The sequence below is a fragment of the Camarhynchus parvulus genome, chromosome 7 (assembly GCF_901933205.1).
Source record: "Camarhynchus parvulus chromosome 7, STF_HiC, whole genome shotgun sequence".
NCBI classification, from domain to species: Eukaryota; Metazoa; Chordata; class Aves; order Passeriformes; family Thraupidae; genus Camarhynchus; species Camarhynchus parvulus.
The window spans coordinates 37,878,759-37,904,945 of record NC_044577.1 but is presented as its reverse complement, the minus strand read 5'-3'; the positions used below and the strand labels follow the sequence as shown (position 1 = coordinate 37,904,945).

General features: G+C 39.5%; 1 protein-coding gene across 2 annotated transcripts; it reads right to left on the bottom strand.

The window, feature by feature from the left end:
- Window positions 1–1,106: 1,106 nt before the first annotated feature.
- On the bottom strand, window positions 1,107–25,783 carry MARCHF7 (membrane associated ring-CH-type finger 7). 2 transcript variants are annotated; one of them, XM_030952182.1, is made up of 11 exons: window positions 25,638–25,783; window positions 19,822–19,972; window positions 15,576–15,734; window positions 13,353–13,521; window positions 11,573–11,740; window positions 8,848–9,961; window positions 8,428–8,597; window positions 7,095–7,204; window positions 5,699–5,812; window positions 3,911–3,959; window positions 1,107–2,022 (listed from the first exon to the last, which is right to left on the bottom strand). In XM_030952182.1, exons 2-11 carry the CDS (start codon window positions 19,960–19,962, stop codon window positions 1,997–1,999), a joined length of 2,220 nt encoding a protein of 739 aa, XP_030808042.1. In that variant the 5' UTR covers window positions 19,963–19,972; window positions 25,638–25,783; the 3' UTR covers window positions 1,107–1,996. The 2 variants fall into 2 exon arrangements, with proteins under 2 accessions (XP_030808042.1, XP_030808040.1); XM_030952180.1 differs by lacking the exon at window positions 3,911–3,959.
- Between the last annotated feature and the right edge of the window lie 404 nt (window positions 25,784–26,187).

Genomic DNA, 26,187 nt, shown 5'->3' with positions numbered 1-26,187 from the left:
CACAGATAGGTGCGCCCATGGACAGAGATCTCACAGCACAGCTACATAGATGACAACTAAGCTGGCTGCTGCCAGGCTCCACCCATCTAAAGCTGTGGGGCATCAGGGCTGCAAGGCAGATCTCCTCGGAGAAGGCAGCTGGGTCTGGTGGCACCATTCTTCCCAGCTGGTGCATTCAGACCCTCTACTCTTCACCAAGTCCACTGGGCATTCGCCCATGTCACTCTTTCATTTGCAATGAAGCTCGACAAGGCTGTAGAACATCAAACACACGTATCACTTCAACCACATTTGTACACGGAGCTCCTTACATTGCTCACCTTCGTGGAATGGTGCTTTGTTACAAAGACTGAGGGAAATTTTTTTAAAATATCCTTCAAGTCATCAATTTATTAGGGTATCAGAACCCATGCTGGTAACCCTAAATGTATTGAGTGCATATAAAATACTGACTGCTTCACTATATGATATTTTATTAAGCGGTACCATCTACCTCAGCAAGGACTGAACATTTATTATAAACTTCAATTCACCTTCTTCCTAAATGAGTTAGAAACATCTTCACATATGCTTGGACCTTCACTTTTCAGATTAATGTCCTGAAGCTGTATTTCAACTAATTACTGAATAATACTTGTAAGTGCTGGCACCGAATGCCTAAAGTTACCAGAATGAGCATAGAAATATGCCGTTTCCTTAGCATACAAGGAAAGTCAACTCTAGCAAAGTTAACTCTGCAAATCACAAGTTCATTTCAGCTGGTAAGGCACATCCTTTCCTCTGCACAAGTTAGTTTTACATACTTGAAACAATAAACTAAACTCACGGCATTTCAACATACTGCACTCTTTGCCAACACATTGTTTACTGAGGTAATTACAAAACTAACACGTATCTGTAGGACATACAATTCCAATACATGTATAAGAATTTATAGTACCACCATTTATAGAAAGCATTTCAATCCAAAATGGTCAGAACAATCTTAAATATCTGGGTAAGAATTCAGAAACATTAGTGAAGATATCCCACAGACTCCAGCTTTCTATGTTTTCAAGTGTAAGTTCTGGTAGATATCCACATTTAAATGAAATGGACAATACCAGTAGAGATGCATACCTCTTTCGTCTTTATTTATAAAGAAGTGACAACACTAGAAAACACATTGATAACTGGTGCTTTGAACAGTGAAGGTGGGATCTAAAAAAAGTCTGATTAAACTAAACAACCTTAGGTCTTTATCAAGTTGCATATCTGCCAGGAATGCTGAAATGCAAGAGTTCACACCTGCAATATTCCATAATGGAACAGCCACATGATATCAAATATAATCTCAGATTTCCAAACTGGTACATAAAAAAGCGATCACCAAGTATTAAAAGACCACTGCAAGTTCTTATTGCTTTTTGAGTTAAATAATAGTCTTCAAATAAGCCTAAATCCAAACAATCTCTACGGTATCTTGCTTATCCTCCTGTTCATTCATTAACAATGGAAGCAATCAGTTATATGATGCAGCAAAAGAGGCATTTAAGAACACCCAAACAAAACCTATTTAAGTACACGGGCACCCCCACCCTCCCCCTGAAACCCCCTATAACCACTTAGTGCCAGTACAGGAGTAAAACTCGGTAAGACAAAGCCAGAAGTCTGACTACAGTAAGAAGAAAACACAAAGGGAGATAGATAGAGCTTCCTTAAATATTCAGAATCTGATGTCTTCCAAAACAAAGTACAACATCCTCATAATTTAAAAAGGGAAGTTGCTTTCTATGTATCTAATCCGCACACATGCTGAGTAGTTTTCAAGTCTACTGAGCTCCACTGTGCAGCAGTTGATTTTGAATTCAACAATGCTTCAAAAACTACAGTAATATTCAATGCGCATTTTACTAAGGAGAGGAATAAAACAAATGCATGTTGATGTTGTTCTTGCCAGTTCAGCATTTCTGCAGCAATTCCGTTTGTTTCTTGCAGTATGAAAGTTCTACCAGGATCAGTCTTCAGAGTCATCTTCAGAAGCTGTTGGAACAACACAGTGTAATCAGAAGCCTTGACAAAAATGTGTGAAAAATTAAAGCACTTTAGGATGAATAGAGGAAATAAAGGTGATTTTATAATATTAAATAGCAGACTGCAATACCCACCCAAACCTTCAGTAATCACATAACTTAATTCTTAAATGCATCTTATGTCCTAAAAATGCAGCATCTTCAAATCAAAACTCAACAGAACATACAATATGCTGTGTCCTCCTACTCTCCTTCCTCAAAATAAGAGGGAGAAAACTTAATTAAGCCAGAGATTCAACTTTTATGTAGTGCTTAGCGTGGCTAAGCACTGCAGTAGTCAGAGGATATACTCAATCCATGACAGCAGCACCCAACATAAGTTAACACTACGTTAACAATTTGGATACTAAAATACCTAGAATGATCCAGCAGTCTAAACAGACTCTTACATTATATATATATATATACATATTTTATTATTTATTTTTATATTTTTATATATATGTGTATATATATATATATATTGCTTAATGCAACCTGGGCCTACTTGGAAGAAGCTCCTCTCTCCACTCCTGTCCTTTCAGCATATGCAAGATGAACACAACGCCCGCATATGCCTGGGATTTTGTCGTTGCAAGGTGAGTCAAAAGACAAATACACACTTGTCAACTATGGTAGAAAAGTCCGTACACACATCTGCATTATGTTTGTAAAATGTTAGCCTCTCTGTAACAGGAATTTAATGTGTCCTCTTAAGCCAGGTCTGCAGACAAGAAAGTATTTATACTGGAGTAACATGTTCCATCCCCGAACACAGAAAGAAGAAAAGTCTGACTCCTTGCTTCTTCAGTTCTTAGAAGAGAAATGTAACTGAAGTGCATCAATAATAAATCTAGAACTCAGTATTCCTCACCTGCAAGTTAAAGGCTGAATCAAATATAGATTGAACTAAGGAGTTAAATGACACTCATTAATTTTTCCTCTAGTAAGGATGCACATAACTTAGGAATGAATTCATAACTCAAGTCCACTTTTGACCGCTCTGAATGCAGAAATAGTCACCTTGAACCAGAACTCCCTCTTTTACATACACACACACACACACTCCCTTTCTTTATAGTATTCCAAATGCATCCTGTGTACTGAAAACCCATATGAAGTTGACAGACACATGCACACTAGGAAAAAAAGGGTAGACCAACTACCCTTCTACTGCCTATTCAACATGCTCAGAAATACATCTAGGGTATATTTACCAGAAATTTAGATGTATCAGCATATAGTTTTGAATTTAAACACATTTAAAAAAAAAGCCATTAGATGAAAAGCAGGCTAATCCTTTGGTTTGCCAAAATTGGCAACCTTTAGACTTCATTCAAGAGGTCTGATAGGTCTGATCAAGGAACCCACACAACCAAAAAGTGTGTATGAACAGAAAAAACAAAGGGGAGAAGAGGGCAAGAAAAAGAAAGGGAAGAAAATTGGCAATACAAGTGTCTAATTTAAGTACAGTAAAATTCAATTCTAATGTTTCTTTCATACTACTTTCTTTCCTACATTCTCCTGTAAAAGGCAGCAACCTGAAGGTCACCATTTATCCTGTAATTATGAATTACCAGAACTACAATAACCAAACTGTAACTATTAAGGAATTAAGGAATGTTATCGATTGCAGATAACACTATTGTGGTCTAAACAACTCTGTGCTGTTGGGAAGTTAATAATGGAGAATTAAAATCAGTTCCCCCTCAGAATAATTCTACTGATGATGGAAAAAGCACTGCTGAGTAAGGTTTTCAGTAAGTATGTTCAGTATTATGAATCTTGGCAAGGAGGATTGTACTCATTAGCTTTGAGTTGATCTAATGGGAGGGGAGGAAAAGAGGGGAAGCACCTACTTTCAATATCTTCCATATGTGCCTGAAGAGTTCTTGCAAGGTTAATAAACTAGAAACAAGGCAGAGAGAAAGTAGTTTAAAAGTTGCAAAGTTATCTGCAGAAATTTGCAACAAATTAGCAAATTTTTCTTCACTTTTTACATCCCAAAGCTTCATGACAGATCTTGGTTACCTAACCCATTTGCCCAACTTGCAAAAAACAATGCAAAATTTAATATAAATCCCCACACACTAGACTTCAAATTGCTATTACACAGTTATTTCAGCTGCAAAATGTTTGTGGTAGCAACTTGTGACATCATCTTCATGTTCTACAGTCTGTAGAACACATCGATTTTGAAAGCAGCAAACATAAACAAGTGTCAGTTCAATGAAAACCATTCCTAGAAACTCTGATGCAGAAAAACAATCACAGTAAGGACTTGCATTAGTTAAATCCATTTCATTTAATTCACGACTAATATGACAATGAATGTGGTTCAGGAAAAATTCATAAATACACTTAAGTTCTTGTTTATAATTAAAATCTTAAGAGCATGATTACTATTGGGCAACCGTGGTGGTTTGATGTAAGAAACATGTGGTATCAAAACCCAAAGCCAAAATTCCTACGATTAAAAAGTCTCAGCCAAGTGGTTTTCGTCACTGCCAATCTGCATCACTGCTTCAGTTAAAAGCCCAGATACTGAGACACAGCAGATAACAAGAGTTTCCACAGCTTACTCATATGCTTGATATAAAATAGTAGTATTGGCGCTCTCACTAATTTAAAATGCAGTGTCACACACAGAAGTACGTAATGCCTCCTCTGATGGGAAACCAGTAAAAACATACTCTGCAATACCCTCAAGCTAACAATCTGTGCTGTATGCTGACTACAATTATGTGTCTTTTATATCTCTACACTTGTAGCACAGAAACTGGAGCACAGAATACAAGCTCTATGTTGGATCTGTACAGAAAAGAGGAGCACTGCTCTAATACATTAAAAGATTAGGTAGAGCACAGTCCTGCCTCTTCCAAAGATCTACTACCTGCTAGCAGTCAACCATTCCCATATGCACTGGAAAAGGTTAATACTGTCACTCCTTTGTATGTAAGAAAAAAAACTAAAAATAACCAGCTTTTCAGGAGCTCAGTTGGCTAAGAGCACTGATTAATTATCTAGTATCAAATAAACATGTAGCAAACTGGATTTATGAGTGAACCACTGTGCAGAAAGAACTCTGTATGCTGATCTCTTACTGGTTAAAGGTGTACTTAACATGTCCCTAAGCTGGACCTTTCAAGCGATGAGAATGCAGTCAAACACAACTAAGAAAGAGTTTGGACTAATGCCAGAGAACTCACACTACAGCTATAGGCTGCTGCAGAATGTTAATATTCAAGTACACATTTAGGTGTACTCTGGCAGACAAGCACTAGTCTAGCGCACTAGACAAGCAGAAGTTCTAGTCCTTTGCAATACAGACTTGCATAATGAGAAAAATTAAACAAATCAGGTAGTCCAGCATTCTTAACTGCATGTTTGGCACAGAGAGAGGTTAACTTTCCAGTTTTGCATAAATTCACAATAATCATAACATGTATGCTAACTGTATGCTGTGTGCTAACTAATGAATTACCAACAACTTTGACAGAAAGTATTCTGTAGCAGAGTACCTGCAATTATGTAGCACCTTCAGCTTCCAATCAAACACAGCACACTGACAAGGTCACCCAAGGTAACAATCTGCTTCCAAGTTCTCTGTATGAGTAATTCCTGCCAGAAAATCACTGCATACTTACTCTGACACGTGTGCTGGCCTCATTTGCAGTTCCTAACATATCGGAAAAGCGCTGCTCGCATAAGTGTAACAACACTACAAGGTAGAGACCAGAGCTGATAAATTCATAGTCTGCCTTAAAGGAGATCAAAAGAAACATTCAGAACGTCAGTAATACATCTGCATATATGATTCAAGTAGAACAACAATTAGATCCTTAATGAAATCATTACAGAGTTATCTCTAGTTGTTCGAAAGAATTAGGAAAATGTAATACTCAAAATTTTAAGTTGCTGAAAAGCTATTTATACCTCTGGTCCTTCCCATCCACCCCAAATCTAACATGTTATCCTTGAAGACAAATAGAGTTCTACAAATTAAATCTGTCAGCCTGATTAGTTCAGAGGAAAGAATGTGCCAATCAGAGTATTATATCACCTGGGGAAATCAAACCAGTATTGCTGGTTTCTTCTCTGCGGTCCCAAGGCTTTACAGAAAGCCAAAATAAAGGAATATATTTTAAGAATGTTACGATGTTATAAATGTTTGAGAAATTCCTTTACCTGCTAAGATAAGAGAAAAATTTAAAAAATGCTATGGCTGAACAGATAATTTAGTCAATTCTTTAGGAAAAAAATTCAAAGTTCTTATCTCTATTAAAGTGCAGTGACAGCAACCAATAAGCACTAGCACTAAAACAAGATGTCTTGAGAAGGACTTTTCAGAGACTTCCCTGATTGATAGCAATTCGAGTACTAGGGTAAGAACTTACTTTAAATAATAAAAAAATTAGAGGCTGATGTGTTGCCCCAAAATTGATGTCACTTGGCATGGATTCTTACAACCTGGAATTTTCTTTAAATACTTGAGGTAGGCTAATAGCATTAGTCTTCATATATCGTCAGATTACAACCCAGAGAATAGGGAAAACCCCTCTGAATAAAGTTCATTAAAAACACCAGCTTTGTATTATTTACTCTTTTTTAAATACTACACAATCCAGTAGGTCTAAGATATTCTATTTAAAATAACAAAATACCAATGGGCCTTTGATTATTTTTAACTGCTAAACTGTGTTCAAAAACAGCTAAAAGTGACAACAACGCCTGACTATGAAATTCAATATAATCATGCTAGAATTCACACCGCACCTATGTGGCAGAGACACTGGATTACAAAGCTAGATGACAGATATGCAACTAAGGAAAGAGATATGTTACACTTACTGAAAGCTCAGCTGTAGGAAGCACAGCAGGAAGGCAGTGGTAGTTGGAATATTGAGGAGAAAAATCTGTTCCACATTAACATTACTTTATATGCATAACAGCCCTTCTGAAATGGAGATGCATTTGGCTTCTCTAAAGACTGCCCTCCCAGCACTAAAGCAACACTTACCAAATAAGGTAAAAGATACTAACTTGTTCATTTGCATGTGCCCTATAAAGTTCATGAATGTCAAAGTCTTCCAGATTGAGATGCAACTTCTCTTTGCACAATTCACAAGTCGTCACTGCTTCCAAAGAAGAACCTGGTGGGGTGACGGGCAAGGGAAAAACTCAGTGTCAAGTTTCAACAGTCTGTAACATACAACACACTCATATAAACATTAAAAACTCTAGGTAATTTTTGACTTTATTTTGCAGAGCAAGGTTAGAAGAAAAGCAAGCCTCTAATAGGAATGTAGTGACATCTGCTACTGTCAGAATTTAAACCCTGTAGAATGTTTATTCTCTATCCAGCTGCATCTATTTTGCCTCACATTCACTCTGGGCATTAATATGCCTCTTCCTGCAAGTATGGCATAAAATTGCTTCTTGGGCTTTCTGAATTTTACCGTGTAATCCAAATACACATAAAAGTAAGAATAAATACACCACAACAAAGTTATTGTTAAGTAACATTTTGTCTTAAGTACCAGTTTTAAAACAGACTCCTCCATAAGCAACAAGATGAACAAAGCAAGTTGATAGTGGACTTATGTCTTCATATATAGCTAAATAATTCAAATTAGTTTTCTTCTACAGGCTGAGGCTTCTAAAACATCCCTTTGCTGATGTGTATCCTCTGGTGCTGAGCAAAAAGATCAGATACTAGCACCTTCCTTTGGTATAAAGTATTTCATGTATTCTATCAAGCCACCTACTTTTAAGAATACTACAGGTAACAGTTACAAACCAGTCAATCAATCTGTTACAAAAATATTTCTACAGCATGCAATATCTGAAATGTTTCTTAAAGAATTATATATGCACTTTTAAGTAATTTTTGAACATGCATTTTGTAAGTGCCTTGAATGGGAGTTAGTATCTTTAAGAAAAAATTAACATATTTTAGTTACAATTCACAATAATTTCTGGATTTTCAAATTCCTATCACTGCTAACAGTTAGCTCAGCTATAGAAGTCTTGGAAAAAGCACAATCATTTCCATAAGGAAGGGTGGGGAACAAATGCCACCCAAAGCAGTACCACTGAAGTGGCAAGAGTAATTCTAAAGCTACACTTCTGCAACATTATCTTTTGTCCAACATCTTAGTAGACAATCCCAAAAAATGCAGTTCTCTAAACAAGAAATACAGTTCTTGGAACTACCCACATGAGAAGCTGCACAGAACACGAAAAGCCTGGAAATGCCATACTACTGTTTGTCCCCACTGCTCGCTTTTCAACTAAATACCCCAAGTAGGTGCGATCCTTCCAATAAGCTTCCCTGTATAACTGGAAGTCTACTTTGGTCTAGAGTTTGCTTTACCTGAATTTATCTTCGACTGTAGCCATTTTTTCATGCACTCCTGGTGAACATACTGCAGACTTCCAGTGCATTTGCATGGCTCAATTAAAAGGTTGTCAGAACTTGCAGAGGACATCTGACAGATTCTGCATATGTCACCCTCTTCATCTTCAGAATCTTCTAAAAGCAGGCTGAATAGGATGGAATATCAACAAACGCTGTGACATTTCACGTAGGACTTTTTATAATGAGAATTCCACTTATCAAACTGTTCTCAAACCCATGAGAATTAAAACAAGTTTCTTTAAAGACAAAAGTGAGAATACAACTGAGTTGCCACCTCCTCTAAAAGAAAGTTTTCTTTTAAAATCATGATTGCAGAAAGCCCTCTCAGGTTAGAACAGATACATTTTACTGTTGCAAAAGAACATACTAACTTACCTTTCCTTTATTTTCTGGAGTCTTTCTGGATCTCTTGAAGGTGGTATTTTAGACTTGCCACTTTCTTGTCCATCAGACTGATTCCAGCCAGAGGGAATAATATCTACAGTTATCATAAGATTGTCAGACAGATTGCTTCCTAATGTTGGAGGCACTGCAAAGCGAAAGAGAGAAGCAGGCAGAATTCCTGAACTTCTTCCACTGGAGGCTGAATCCAGTGGAGAGGCAGTAGCTGTAGAAATAACAGATACTGCAGGCGTTGGTCTGCTAACAGAAGCCCGAGGAGGGCTATCTGATGCTTCAAGAGAGGTCTCCTCATCTGACTCTCTCCTTCTAAAGACATGTTGTGATCTAGCAGTTGTATCAGGGGTAGAGATCCTTGCAGATTCATCTCTTCCTTCTCTTCTTCTTCTGGAAAAGAGAGGTGTACATCTGTTCCTCAAAGAGGATGACAACCAGGATCCTGTGCTCCTACTTTCACTGTCTGATCTGTAACTTTCCCCATCAGGATCAGAGCTGCGATTCTGTGAAACTCCTGATAAACCCCATCTTCGTCCAAGAAAACTGAACCCCTGAGAAGCTTCGGATGACTGAAGTCCTGGAACCTCCGGAGTTGCAGCTCCATTACCACTTGACAGAGCAGTAGCTTGAACTCTTGGGACCGCTGTTGACTCTTCAGGGCCTAATGATCTTGTATGCAATGGGTCTTGGCTAGACCTTCGAGAGAAAAATGTGGATGACATACTAGATGCTAAACGAGACAGCAGCTGTCTGGTTGTGCGCCTCCCTTCACTGTCAGCTGCAGACTCATTCAATGACCTCTGAGAAGATAAAATCCTTTCGGAATCACTTGAGGAAGGGGTTTCATCTCTAATGGCAGTAAGAGAAAATGCTGGCTGCACACTCCTCTGGGGAGATTCCAATTCATTTCTCCTTTGTCTTGAAGAATGGCTGGATCTTGAAGAGCTCACGTTAGAGTCTCTGTTGAAAAAAGATGGCTGATGATCAGAAGGCAACTGGCGGTTCATGGGTGCATTCAGCCTCAAAGTGCTTAATGAGTTTTGTTTTGGTCTTGCTCCCTCTGCGTATGAAGAGGCAGGCCTGTCTTGAAGATCTGTTGCAGAAAATCAAAGGAAAATACTATGATGATGCGCACATACACATCAGGAAACATTCAAGGTTAAGTTCAACAGGGCTCTAGGCAACCTGTCCTAAATGAAGATGTCCCTGCTCACTGCAGGGGTATTGGACTAGGGGACTTTAAAGGTCCCTTCCAACCCATACCATTCTATCATTCTAACAAGCACATCTTCTGTAAATGCTTTCTGAGTATCTCAACACACTGAGAAGAACTCCACTGTAGATGAACCGTAGTTCACATGAAGCAGCTGAGGTGGCTAGTGTCCTTCCTCAAATAGCTGCATTGGGTGGTCGTGGGTGGGAAAAGGGGGAAGAACAAACAAGCATGGATACATGAAGGTAGGAAACAGAAGCTCTCTACGTGGTCTCAATTTTAAAACTTTCATCTTTGCAGTTTTGGTGACTTTCTTTTAATGGGTTCTGCATTGCAATCACAATTTACTGCTCAAGATGAGCTTTATTTCTCTGGCAGATTCCAGCTAATGAAACATCTGCACAGATGCCAATCATCTACCATATGCTTTTGATTATACACCAGGAAACACCGCTGGGAGTTTTTTAATAGCACTTAATAGCAGCACTACTGCTAGAAATGCAGCATAGACAGTACAAAGCAAGGCTGCTCCCCAGTCCACTTCTCCCATAAGGCTCTACCAGGTAGAGAAGCTGAATTGCCCACTTACTAAAAAGTGCTACAAGTATGATGACATTAAAATATACTCTTCTGTCAAGGCAAGACTCCAGGACAAATTCTGAAAGTAGTTTTTAGCTTTTTTGCTTATCTTCTATACTTAGAAACGTGGCATTTTCTTTAACTTCTGCATTACAAAATACAACTAATGCATCTGCAAAAGGTTGCAGATCAAGCATAATGGTGAGCTTCCCCTGAGACAGCTCTAGGACATCACAGCACTCTGAATAGAAAGTGAAAATCAGAGTGCTGAAGTCCTTACTAGTCCTAGCAGCTGCCACGAGACAAACCTCTCAGCTCGTGTCAAGTGTGTGTTTATTCATTTTTATTCTCAGTGCTCTAACAGTTTTCCAGAATAACCATTTGAGAACCGAAATAAAAAGAGATTATATGCACCTTTAAGAAAAAACTTCCCTGGGTCAAATCAACATTATTTCTCTTCCCATGCCTAAATACAAAGAGATTTTAAGACAAATAAGAAATGAGCTTTACTGAGTAATCACAGAGTTACAGTGGCGATCATCAACAACCACAATGCATCTACAAGCCAGACCACTCATATATCCTTCAATGGTTTGGTCAACGCATGGAAAGTGGTCAAGCAATTTTATTTAAAAGGACACTTTAAAATCTATTTTGCGTTCGTGTTTTGAATAAAATATTAAAAAAACATGCCCAGCAAAGTTTTGGATGTTCCATCCCCGGAAGTGTTCAAGACCACATTGGATGAGGCTTTAAACAATCTGGGATAGTGGAAAGTGTCCCTGCCCATGGCAGAAGGTGGAACAAAAGGTGCCTCCCAAACCAAATCATTCTGTGATCCTATGAACATGTTAAGAAACTAAAAGCCATACAAACTGTAGGTTTATGAGCTTTCAGTTTCACGAAACATACATGTTGAAGGTGAAAAGTCACTGTTTCCATAGCTGGGATCCAGCAGGTTATTAACAGACAGATCTGTTCTTCTTTCTAACTGTGTTCGCTCTCTCATCAGATCAGTTCCAAGGGAGCCAAGCATTACTGATGAAGATCCAGGAATCCTACTGCATCTCCAGGAGGAATCTAGAAAGAAAAAGTAAATAAATCCCCTGTTTTTGTAATCATCTAAAAATCCATTAAAACTGACACTTACACAGACATTTTCGCTATTCTTATCAAGGGCAAGTTTAACATTAACACTAGGCTGACCAAGGACCCAGCTGCCAACATAAAGCTAAGTGCACTCTGCTGATGCAGGCACTTACTTCATCTTGCAGAAAGTTGGCTCTGAAAGCTACATCAAACAAAACGTAGGAATACTTTTGTGAAGAGTCAGACCCATTAACACTCTTACAGGATACAAGAGGAAGAGAAGTAGCATCTTGCTTCCTAATGGTAGCTAGTTTTTAAAAAGGTTTCACATTATAGCAAAACAGCAGCTTGAGACTTAGCAAATACTGCCATTCTACTTGACATTACTTAAATGAAATTTCATTTCTCATAAAAACAGCTGATGAAGCTTAAATGCAGTTTAGACACAACTTTAAGAGCAATGACTAGCACTGTCCTTGTTCATATTACAGAGTAAAACATTTCAGCGTAAAAATGGATCTTGGTTTTTGTCAACAGCTCCAACAACTGCATAGCAAGCTGTATATACATCAGCTGGGGACAAAACTCTAGTTCCAAAAGAGTCTTCAATGGCTCTGAAAAATTCACCTTGATATCACTTCATTGCTAACTTAGAAAAAGAAATTTAAGCACTCATTGGTCGGCAGTGTGACAACCAACCAACACAGAAATGGAAAGATAAACAGTCTTACACCATGACAAATGTTAATGGTTGTGGTTTTATTAACAGAGTAAGAAAGCATCAATAATACTGAGGTTTGAGCAAGAATTTATTATATTTGGATATCTATACAATGCCACAAGGTTTATTAAAAAACCCATTAATCCATACTCACACGGCTAATCTGAATTAATTTAATGATCTGTATCAAAATGGCTTAGAAATATTTTCAGCGTAAGGTTTTGACCATTACTTCCTGAGCTTCAGACTTCTGCTGGCATATCGCATAAATTCTGTCTATCCAAGTTTCACAAACTTACCCACAGCTTCAATGAAAATCTCAGTTTTTCCCGAAAGAGCTCTTAGTGTAGAATGTTTCTTTAGCCAGGACCTAGAGAATGAGTTCAGGCCCTGCTAAAAAAGGAACACTTTCTTCCCCGACCCCTAACAACAGTGCTCTAGCCAGCCATGACACTGTGCTTGAACATATTGCTAAGTATGGTAAAGATTTCCTTTCCGCTGTCCCTGGCACACATTGATGTATCAACACCATCTGACTCATGAAATAAGAGCAGCTGCACTCATTCTTTTCTTGACATCCTAACCAATGAAGGTATGTTTGAGCCATGAAGTTCAGCTTGACCGCAAATGGAATAGGTACAGGTAATAATTCTGAAATGGTGTGAGTACAACTGGACTTTCAAAAGACCATGTAAACAGCATACTCAGAACTTTGGACACTGTTATCATTGTGAACATACTCTTCCGACAGGCGTAAATTTTCATTAATTAAGAAAGATAAAGGCCTTAATATTTGAAGCAAGTCTTTTAAAACTTAGTAAAACCTCCTCTTACTACTCAGACAATTTTGATGTAACTCAGCTCAAGCAATCAACCACTCACCTGAAAAGGCAGCCAAGCCATTACTTCTCACAGAAGAGGTAGATGTACAAGATAATTTAGGTCTCTTTGAATCACTATCTTGCTGCTGGCTATGCAATCTTGGATATGCTCCCTGAGTTCTCTCAGACTCACCATAACACCCAGATGTGAAATGAGAGGAAGATGTAGACTGAAAAAACATTAAAAAATAAATTACATAGTACATCAGATGCACTTACACTCCACAAAAGTGTACATAACGTAAAACTCACAAACACTGTAAAGAATAACTTTAGATACAAAACCTTTTCTTTAAAAATAAAGTAGGAATTATGCTTGTGCTCTTGACTAGTATTTCTAGGTTTACTCAATACAGTCCTACCAACAAAAGTCAGTTTCTATAACATTCAACACTTTATTTCCTTTCCAGATAGATGTGGCTTACAACAAAAAATTGTTGCAAAAAGGGGGAAAAATTATATTCCTGGCCTGTAAGATGCTATAAACACAATCAAATATAGCTTTACAGATCCCCAAGGGAACATATCTTGCTGTCCAGAAATGGCCAAAACTTATTTTTTATCAACCTAAAATATAATTAACTAAGGAGTGAGCTTCAGGAAAATTGTTTGAAACAAGTATATTTTGATTACAACAAGCTCAAGTGCAACTGAACGATTTCAGAGTAAAGAATGGGTACAAAGCAACTTTTGCAGTGTACAGCACCAAAATAAAACAGTTTTCAAAAACGAGCACTATAGGACCTAGAAAAAAAAGTTTGAAATAGCCTACAAAGCTGTTTATCTGGTTACTTACAGTTAAGGAATTCATCTTCTATTTTAAATACTTCAGGTTTATTTTTTTCATATAAAAAATAAAAAGTTAAGCTCAATCAAAAAGCTGATTTGAGCTGTTTGTCTTCCCAGAAACTATCCACAACCAAGATCCTTTAAAGATCAACCACATTAGAGTACGTTATATCTGTGGTTTATTTCTACTTAGTTATGGTTTTTACTATGTTTAAGCCACAACTTCTTACTCTTTCACACTAAGAAGTCTTTTAAGTATTTCCCTCATCTCATCATAAAAAAACAGAGAAACAAAAACCAACATTCAGAAACCAAGTACAAAGCCAGAATACTTTCCCTTATTAATCTTCTATTTAACACATCACTTATTTTTTAATCATTTACTACTTAATATGCGGAATTTTCAGAGTGTCTTCTGCAAGATTCACTTGCATTAGAATTTACTTCAAGAGAATAATTAACCTTAATGGGGGGAAAAAGGGTTTTTACCTTGAAAACCATAGCACTAATTTAACTAGATATGTAGACCACTTAGAAGCACAGATTCCATTTGCATTTAAACTATAGGCAGACATCTACCATGACCTCCCCGAAGGCCAAAACGTGCACATTAGTTCCTCCCTCCTCACCCTCCAATATCTCAGCGTCTTCACCTCTGACTCACCTAAGAAAACTAACACCTCTTTAATGATGCAAGCTCAAACATCTTTCCCTTTGAAAGTGAGTAGAATTTTTATTTCACTATCGTCCCGCAAAACTTGTACACAGTTTTCTGCTTTTCTTATCTTAATATTTCTACCATGCTTTAAAGTGTTTTTCTGTCACTCTACAATGCATAAGCAAGCCACAAGCAAACTACTTTATTCTTGGAGTTACCAAGGCACATTCTAGAACCCAGTTAAGACAAACACTCAGGGTCTGAGTCTTGAATCTCAAGTAACCATTCTTTTGCTTGTAAGAACAATCAGACTATGAACTACACCTCTCAAGTAAATTTCCTAAAGTAGGTCTCCAAACCCATGAACTCTGTGTTAACTCACAAAGGCAGCACCACCCAAGAAACATCCCCCCGCCAGGAAATACCTGAGGGAGCAAGTATGAGTAATATGAACTTTGCCATCCACAGGACTATAACATGTCTGAGATTCTAATCACCCCCACCTTTTTTCTTTTTAAATGGACTTTTACAAAGCTACTGACTTTAAATGTATTTCTTAACTCTTAGTAAAACTAATATACATCACTATTTTCATCCTCGGAATGTTTTTAAACACTGCTATCTTCTAGTTTTTGCTCCACCTTGAATTAATAAGATCTACTTATCTAAAAACGTTACAGAGAGCTCCTGCTGGCAGCTTTTCAGATAGGGAAGACTAAAGTAAAACCCCGGGGTTTCAATATTTTTTCCCAATTATCACACATAAACAGTTCTCACCAATCTGCTTCTGCTTCCCAAAAATCTTCCAGAATGAGGGTGATCAAGTGTCCCTGAGTAGCGTGTTGGAGACGACGCTGTAAGCTTCCAAGGAGTTTCACGGGTGTCCCTTTCTCCAATTCTCCAGTCTCTACTGGAACTATTCAACACACTGGATTCCTGAAGAACAACGTGATTATCATATGCGTCTTGTAACTTAAAAATAACTCAGTATCTGGTCTGAGTATTGAAAATACAGGGAAGTGGACGCAGTAACAAATTTGGGAACATTTATTAAGAAACCTTGAGGGATAGCCAAGAAATGAAACAGGCTTAGAGAGTACCACTGGCAAAAGGAAAGTTTTGTTATTCGTGTTTTTTAAGTACTTCATAGCAGCTCCTTCATCTGTCCTCTGTTTTGAACTAGGACAATAAAAAGTCAAAATGTAAGGCTCTTGAGGCATTGGCCTGACTTAGGTACTGCAGCAACAGGGCAGAATTAAGGGCCTGATTTTCGAGTGTTATGCAAAAAACCCCACAGGTGTAGAAAGGGTCTCTATGACAACAAAAGCACCTACCTCTCTGGCCACTAAAACAAGCTGAATGTCAATGAATAGGTTATAACTGAGGAAAGAGACTGCAATTTAATTTGCCCCATAGATTAATAATAGAGATTAGCAAAATTAATAGAAATAACAGAAATGCAACCATTTTATTAACACTAAGCAGCATTTTTAAGTGATTATTTGTCCATTCTCTTTCTATGAACTATGAGTTCTACAAACTCAGTAGTTGCTGTCACCATTTCTTAAAAGCAACAACAAAGCATTCAAAGCCAAACCAAAACAATACAAAAATCTCAGCTGGTTTTCTTCCTTCATTTCAGCTTCAGATTATTTAAAATCCCTTGTCAGAATTTAACAATTAAAGCCCTACATAAGGTATTCTGGTTATGGTGTGTGTTTTCAGCAGCTGAAAAATGTTATCAGGAAAACATTCAAAACAATTTTATAAACTGCTCTTGACTCTATGCCTCCACTGAAAAAAAAATAAACTTATAATTCATTTGTCATAAAATGTTTACTATGTTGTATCGTAAAGGATAGGATTTTTTTTCCTCATACCATGACACTAGTTCGATTTTTTTAGGTTACCTGGCAACAACACTATATCCCATACATCTGATTAGTTTACAATTAATCTCATCATTATGCCTCCTCAGATAAGCAGGGGCTAGTACCCAGACTGATCTCAAAAGTGCATGACGTACAAGAATTCCATATGTGCATGAAAAAAAAACCCAACAAAACAAAAAACCCATCCAATAGAAACCTTTTGTATTTGCTAGCCCTAATCAAAACCAAATATAAATTTGACTGATCTGTCCCAGAAGTTTTTGAGTTAACTTATAATCAAGTGTTCTCTCTATAAAAATTCTGTATTAAAAATCCAACTCCTCCTTATACCTAAAGAATTACTGATAGTCCCAGCTTTTCTTCTAAATAACAATTTTTAAATTATTTGTAACTGAAGTAGATCTTAAATACTTTATGGTAGGTTTCTTAATGGAGTAACAAAGTGAAAATGCCTGTCCTTTGTATTCCTGTCTGACTGGACTTAAACTTTCTTGGTCTGTAATCTTAACCTGCCAGCAGTAAGGCAATTTGTTCCTTCCAGCTCTGTAAATACCAAAGGTTAGTCAAGAAAGGGAGCTTCCTACAGTTTTATCACTAAGCACCACTGTTGTGTAATGAGTTCTCAGACTACCTTCTACAAACTGGGAGTGGAAAAAAGGGATACAACATCATCTTCTATACAAATATTTTTCCTGCTGTTCTAACTGGCAAGTGTTATGAGATCATTCCTCAGCTCAGAGTCACTTTGCTCAACAGGAAATAGTCAAAAGAATACACAGTGCAGTGAACACATTGCAATTCATGTAATAAATGAAATAATGAAAGATATGTTGTGTCAAAATCTTTTAACAGCATCAGTTCAGCTGAAGACTTCTGATCAATGGCTTTCAGTATACATACACTGTGTGGACTGTGTCCACATAACTCTACAAAAGAGTAAGACTGTTCAATTTGCTTTTGCTGAGCAGCCAGACAGCGAAAAACATGCAGGACTCCAAAATGCAAAAATTACTGACAACTGCTTCACCTTGTACATTCAGCCTACATATTGTAGCCTATATAATAACAAGCACATGCATGCTGAAGATAACAAAAATGTAACACACACACAATTAATTGTGCTAAAAATAATGTTCTACTACCTGTAAAACTGTTTCTCAAAAAGGCATTATATAATACAATGTCCCAGATAGCTTGCCAGCAGGGACCAAACTCCTAACCATTTTTTTTTTAAATATGAACATTTAATCACAGAGTTAAGTTTCTGCAATTTCAAAGACCAAAATGGGCTTACATTTCTGGGCCCAAAATTGAGGTGAGAACTGCTGACAGGAGCAGAAAAAAAGTACTAAGATAATTGAGCGAAACTGCTATCTGTTGCTTCCAAGTGTCAAAAATAATTTCTACAGTAGCTTTATCTCTGCTTCCCATAATACCCTCCCAAACTGCAAGTACCTACACAGTGTGAATACTTCCTCTTGAGAACAGCTTCCCTTCCCCACAAAAGTAGTTTGGTTAGCATAAAATGCTGCTTGTGAAATGGCAAAAGGCCTTTTTTCAGTCCCATGTAGTGCACAGAAAGCCCAGCTGTACTAACATACCGACATGACAGGCTAATGTGAGTCTCTGTTGGTTTTGCACAGTGCGGTTTTTGGTAGCTGCCAAAAACCTTGGGGGCCAGAGAGGTGGCTTCTGTAATCAGCTGCTGGAAGCTTCCACTATGTTTGGTAGACCAAATCCCTGATGGCCCTGAAGATGGACGGGCTGCTGCTCAAGGCTAGGCCAATTAGAGATGGTGGTAACACCTCTTGTGATGACAGATTTCAGAAATCAAAACAAAAGGAGGGATGCAGTTTTAATTTTAGCCACAACAGATTAGAAGGTGAGAACATGTGAGGGAAAACAACACAGTGACACCAAGGTTGGTGGAGAAGGAGGGGGAGGAGGTGCACCAGAACCAAGATTCCTCTGCAGGTTGTGGTGAAGACCATGGTGAAGCAGGTTGCTCTCCTGCAGCCCATGGGTCCACTGGGAATGCAGAGATCCACCCACAGCCCTTGGGAGAGGTGCTCACACTGGAGCAGGTGAATTCCTGGAGAAGGCTGTGATTCAGTGGCAGACCCGATGGAGAGAGAGGGCCCCTGCTCCCAGGCTGCAGCAGCCTGTCCGTGGAGGACTTCATCCTGTGGAAGAGGGACCCACGCCACAGCAGTTTTGGGAGGACCGCTGCTCATGAGAATGGACCCATGATGGAGAAGTTCAGAGAGAACTGTCTCCCATGGGAGGGACCCCTCGGCCTCACAGGTGAAGGACTCCAGACCCTGAGCCAAGCGGAAGAAAACCTCGGGTGAGGAACTGACCAAAATCCCCATGACCTGTCTCCATGCACTGCCAGTAGGAAGGAGGGAGGGGCTGGGAGAAGCAAAAGTGTTTTTCAGGGATTATTTTACTTCTCATTATCCTCCTCTGATTTTGTTAGTAATAAATTAACTTTGTACCTTTAAGTTAAGGCTGTTTTGCCCTTGGAGTGTTTTCTCACAGTCGTTATTGCAACTCATGAACCCTTCATTAAGTTTTTCCCTCTTCTGCCCAGCTGCGGCAGGGGAGGGTGAGTGAGCAACTGTTGTGGGTGCCTGGCACTTGGCCGGTGTCAAACCACAACAGAGTCTAAAGCTCCTCTTCTTACCTTTTCAACATATAAACACAGGAGATGCTGCCGAACGGTATAGCCTTGTTAACTGACAACATACTGTACTTTTTGCACCACCAACACATTAGGTGTAACGCCCTACACACATCAAAGTTCAATCAAAACCCTCACCCTCTCCCTCAACAAAATACTCCATTTACCCAGATTTAGGATGGCAGTGGTTCATAAGAAAATAGATCCCCATTATCAGAATGCCCTCTCATCCATTAAACAGCTGATTTCTAAAGGTGCAGCTACAAACAAGAGCAGGTAAAACCAGAAAATCTAGAACTACCAGTTCGCTGATTACCATCACTGGCCTGGTTAGTAAATTCTTGCATTTTAGGAAATTTTTTTGTCTAAGTTTTGGGGCTTTTCTTGGTTAAAAAAGACACTTTAAAAATTATTTATACTTTATAAAAAGGAAAAAAAAATACATTACCTGGTATCCAGATTCTAATCTCCACGAAGATTCTCTTGTACTATATGCACCAGATAAACCGTTTCCAGTTCTAGATCCTACAGGAGAGCTGGAAGCCTGAACAGATATCCTGCGAGGAATTCTTGAGGGTTTTGACTCCATCCTTTGTATCCTGTACAAGGACATACTGATCACTTTTTTCTCATGGAAGAAGGGAACTCATGCAAAATAGGCACAGGTCATTCTGGGTGTAACATAAATATGACTCACACATACAAATATTTACACAGTGCTCTGGTCTGACTGCATCAGCAAAAGGGGAAAACAAGTTCTTATCCTAGTTTTTGTAACCTCTTCTTTACATCTCCTCCCATCCCTCATTAGAAAACTACAGTCCCTTTTATGATTTTGTTATGATATATTCTTGCAATTATAAGTGTAAAAGGTACTCCCTTAAGAACCACACAGTACTCATATGAACGCAAAATTAGTCAGGAACAGATTACTCAGATTTCTCAAATTAATATACTACATTTTTGCTAATGAACTGCATCTCAACACTTGCAGAAATTATATTCAGATTTATTCCTCAGGGTTGAAATTGTGAAACTTCACCCTCCTGTGAAAAAACACATCTGCAGTCTATCTGCCTTCAACTTCTCCAAAGACAGCTCCCATAGAAGCTAACATAGGCAAAGGAGCACAGGTTATCTCACAAGTGTTTTCATAAATTGACTTCTCACTTGCTGAGTGTTTATCCGCCTTTTGCTCTTTCTAGGCATTTCAAAAGAAATGCTGGTGCCTTTCCCACGAGATACACTCCTATACTCATCCCTGCCCTTGAAATGGGATCTGACTTAATGTTTACCTAAAACTCAAGACAGCTAGTTTCTTCCTCCTCAGGATAGTAGAGACAGAAGTAGATCACAAACGTTAGCTCTTAAAAAAATTTAAGGAAACTGCAGTATCCTCAGTGGTGTGGTACATGAACAATAGCATGACACGTAACAAACAGATGGCAGAGAATCCCAGTGATACAGGGTGATTTGCCAAAGTGGTACAGTCTATTTAACCACTTCTAATTCTGGCCTACCCTTTTGAGAACAGGAGTAAACTATATTGATTTTAAAAAACCCTATTCATCAACAAAGCACTCTTTTTTTCCACAATTCAGTCATGCCCATCAGTATCACATTCTGCAAAAAGCTGCTACATCAATCCTGACACACTTCATGTCTGGCTGCAGTTTCAAGGTGAGTCCACATACTCAGGACTTTTAATCTTTGCTCAAGTCACACTGAATTAAATATTCTACCTGGTAGAAGCCAATTAGTTTGTACAGAACTCCACCGACCTAACAGTATGGACAGCTGAGGTTAGTTTCCTTAACCACTGTTCTCATGCATGTTTAGCTGTTACCTAGCTTTACAAGAGCAGCCAAAATGCTTAATATTGCAAGTAGGACTCTAAAGTATACCAGGTTTAAGTGACTGTTTACATTTGTGTACAAAAGAGCTACTGGCCTGTATTACAGAGGACATCTGCTTCTAGACCACACTCCCAACACTAATAACCCGTTCGTGTTTGCCAAAGCCATCACCAGGTAAACAAGATCTGGTTAAGAATCTAAAATGCTCGCTTGCCCAGCTTCGCATCAATATACTGAAATAATTAATTAATTTAATTTCCCAGATTATATTTAAAACCTTTGGTAAATATTCAGCAATTTATGCAACTCTCAAGTTGTAAGCACATCTGTATCAATAAGAATGTTCTAAGAAGCTGTCCAGAGTTCAAAAAAAACCAGTTAATTGTGGAAATTTAAAAGAAATTTATTACAAGCCTAATTATCTAAACTACAGCACTTCAGGTGGATCATTAGGTCAGTAAAACGTAACAATCATATTTATTCTCAAACTGTAATGATAGTTAATTTATCCTTCAGAGTAATCTGCCATGATGTGCTCTACAAGTTTAGTACTTGTCTGAAGTTGCAATGAGTGTAAAAAAGTAACTATCAAAGCCGCAAACCATAAAACTAAAATAATATCACAATAATATAGACTAGTGTAAGCTGGACAGGACAGCCGTATGTCTTAATGAGATCTGATAGTCAAAACAGTGTTTGTCTGTGTTTTACCCTGATATAAAATACAAGGGAACAAACACACAAAATAATGGATCCAAGTCTGTACTATTAAGTACTCAACAAAGAGTGCTGGCATTATCTCCTCTATTATGGATCATTCTGTTTCTGAATCACTTTGTTTCAGATAGGCGTGGAACCAGATGAATTAAATAGCATAGGTAAAAGTCAGACACGGACACACATGGAAAATGCAAAGGTTCTAGAAGGAGTGGAAGTTCCTATTAGTAGGAATTAATGGCCAGATGAGTCAGCGGAGTAGACAGAAGCTTAAGACAACTTCAAAGACTAAATTATAAATCATCTAATACTACTAAAATTGCTTATGCACCATCCACAGAACAGATTAAGAGCATTCACACAGAACAGGATGGGGTGGAAGACTGGACACCAGAGCTAACTACCTGCAAAAGATGAAATGGAGTCCAAAATTAGCAAATTCCTTCTACAGACATACATAAATAGGCACAAGACTAATTTTCCCCTTCAATGGTAGCCCCAAGAGGACAGACAACGTTACTCATCAGCCTAATCTTGTAAATTAGCACAGGCTGTGATTTCAATCCAAGTATGTCAGGATAATACTACCTATAGAGTATTTTCTTTCTACAAGTAAAGAAATCTTGCAGAAACTATACCCCAAAAAAGGTATTTAAACCAACTTAAGGTAGCATAATAGGAAAGGCAAAATTTAATGCGCCAGTTCATGTATACAAACTGTGATTCATTTCCTGCATTCAACCTTAATTTTTTTCTGCAGTCTTTGCTTCAGCTAGCAAACGACAAGGATCTGCTACAAAGATCAGAGTAACATAAGAATAGGCATTTGACACCTGCCATGTCTGATGCAGAAGTGAAAAGATGCTGAATAAAAGGCCTTATGATCTAGGCAAAGAACTCCAGGTCAAGGAAATCAGACTTTATCTTTCCCTTTCAATAAAGATTTGGTGACATAAAGCATGTTGTTAAGATGAATCATTTTTAAAAATCTGCTGCCCGAGAGCTCTTCAATTTCTGGGCATCCATTATAAAATTTATTTGCAATCCAACTAGGAGAAATCATAGAATAGTTTGAACTGGAAAGGATATTCCAAGGCCATCTAGTCCAATCATCCTGCAATAAGCAGGGACATCTTCAACGAGATCACATAGCTCAGAGTCCCATTCCACCTGACCTTCCATGTTTCCCGGAACAGACCATCCACCACCTCTCTGGGCAATCTGTGCCCATGGTTCACTATGCTCATCATAAAAAATGCCTTCCTTACATTCACTCCTTGTCCTATCACAACAGGCTCTACTAAATGTCTGTCCCCATCTTTCTTGCAGACCCTTTTTAAGTACTGAAAGGCTGCAATGTGGTCTCCCCAGAGGCTTCTCTTCTCCTGGCAAAACAACCCAAATTATTTCAGCCTTTCCTCACAGTCTTACACTGATGGACAGAGATGCAGCTGAAGTCAACGGAGCCATGATGTCCGTTTACTAGATAGACAAAACTAGATCTAGGCATTTCACCTCTAGTGATCAACACTAGTAAGATGTCTTTTGGGTTTTGGAACTTTTTCCCCAGAGTTCTCCGAATACCATTTTAGGCACTGTACCTTGAAAGCCTAAGATGCAACTGTCATCACAGGTGGCTTGAATACAAACAAAACACATACAAGGCTTATGCCGATCATGGCAACACAATGAGGTGGTTATAAATAAGGTGAGCATGCTAAGCTATCACAGAGCACAGGACAGAGCAATACAATGCTCTCCTGCTAAAAAAGCCAGCCACACTATTAAAGCCACAACAGTACTTGTCTGCAAGGGGAATATTGAGCTTGTATACAATATTTCAGAATGAGAATGGTTCCCTTTTAGGGTAGCATTATCTTAAGGGCTTTCCTGAAGAAAAACACTCAAAACCTCACACATTTTGTTTACATACATAGGAATTCAACAAACCCCAAGTGGTAATTAGCATGCTGTAGCAAGTTCTGTAATGACAAAGTAGATACCTCAATTAATGAAGAAGGTAGTGAGACGAAAAAATACTTAAATTTCTTCTCTGAGGAAATAATAACAATTATCATAGAACCAGAAACTGGGTTGTAGTCTGAACTGATTAAAAAGCCTGTTGTTGCCAAAAAGCAAAGGAACACCTTACTCAAATATCACACCTGATGTGCCCTTCATTGAGAAGCCTCAACACATCAACGGGTAAAAATGCACTTCTGGCTTCTCCATTATTTTAACACTACTCACACTCATACCCAACAATAGAAAAATGAGAACATGTACAGCAGGATGAGCAGCACTCTTCTTATCAAAGAAACATATTTCACCAGCTTATGCCATGTTACACTACCTAGCAATCAAAACCTCATGAAAAAAAATGAAACAATTCCAGAACCTCCTGAAACAAGGGACATATGCAATACCTCTCAAAATTTAGTCTGAAACAAAGTTCTGAAATAAAACTTTTTAGTCATACCTGAGAAACAGATGGCCAACTTGAAAAAGGAGGTGGAGCCGCACAGCCTATTTTGAGCACACAGATCAAATGTCCTGCCTTCTTTGATCTGTCATCCCTCCAACAGCATTGTACAAGACGAACTACACCTAACACAGCTACAGATAGACATAACGAAGTGCTACAAGATCCAAGCGGTCTTTGAGGGAAAGCAATGCAATCTCAAAAGACAAAACCAGTTACTATCCTTAACTGTCCGTTTTTATAGCCCTTCGCAAAAAAGGATTCACAAAACACAGAGAGCAAATATTTCTCTTCTGCCTTGACCCTCTCTACCAATAAAAGAGGAGCAATTTCAGGTAATCGCGTCCAAGAGTAAGTAAAGTGTTTGCCAGCTTCCATGATTACTACCAGTTTTAAGCAATCTCGTACCCTCCATCAGAGGGAAGCATAAGCTTCACTGCCTGCTCCTAAATTCATTCTTCTAGCTTGGAACTATGCACTGACACTTCTACCTAAGACTCGAGCTCTCATATCTACATGTTTTTGTGTGGTTTAAAATAAAACTATTCGTAAGATTTTCTCCCGAGCAACCTCGGGAGAAAACATGCTCACGTGTCTTCCTCGGAGCTTACTCACAATCACGTTTTTATGACAAACAAGACAGAGCTCACGAGTCTTTCTCTCAGACTCTGCAATTCTTCCTTACGGCTATTTCTCAACCTTCAATGTAGTGAAATTGACAAATAACTCGGGAGCCTCTCAGGAGCAAGAATATTTACAAATGTCGATGGTTGCCCACGCTGCCGCGGGTGGTGCCCTAAGGCTGGGCTGTTCTCGCAGCCAGCAGGTGCTCTGCAGAGCCGCCGAGGGCATCTCACCTCCCCCGCCAGGCCCCGGGAAGCGGCTCGCACGGCTCAGGCCCGGCCGGGGCCCGCGGCCGCACCCGGTCCTGCTGCTCAGGCAGCATCCGGCCCCAACGGCTGGGCAGAGGCCGCGAGGAAGGCGGAGACGAACAGGGGGCACCAGGTGTCACAAAGCCTCGCTACGAGACCGGGCGCGGAGCCGAGCGGCCGTTGACGGCGATGGCGGAGAGAAGGGCGGATGGGCCGGTCCCAGCACGGCACAAAATGGTTTCCCCGGACCTGGTGTGAGGCCGCCAGGGCGGGCGGGGCCCCGCAGCAGGCGCGGCCCGAGCCGCAGGCGGGCCCACCGCGGGCGGTCTGTACTCACCGTCACGGCCGGGCCGCCCCGTAGGCCAGGCCGGGCCGGGCCGAGCCGCCCGCTCCCGGCGCTCCCGCAACACAATGGCGGCCGCGCGACACCGCCCGACTGCCCAGCGCGGCCACTCCCAGCTCCCGCGAGAACTGCTGCCGCGCGGGCCGGTCCCGCGGAAGGGGCGCGGCGGGGGCGGAGTTCTGAGCGGAGCCTGAGGGCTGTGGGCGGGCCGGAGCTGGAAAACCCTCCTGGGAGCGGTAGGATTCCCTTTAGTAGGCCCAGCAGCGTCTGCGGAGGCTTCCGCATCATCTTCTGCGTTCAGCCTGAAAACTGCATCACGCTCTTTGAGTTTTCTGTCTCTGTCACATTCTCTTCCTTGCCTGAACCCTGTAAACTAATTCCCCCGTCTCTCGTCACCGAGTACACCCGGCTGTCCGTGAAGGACGCGGCGGGATGGGGATGTTGGACAGAGTCCCCTCAACGGCAAAGCAACAGAATTGCCGTTCATTTTAATTGCATTGAGGCCTCAGTTATGTCCTCTCGAAAGTAACAGACATTGGCAGCC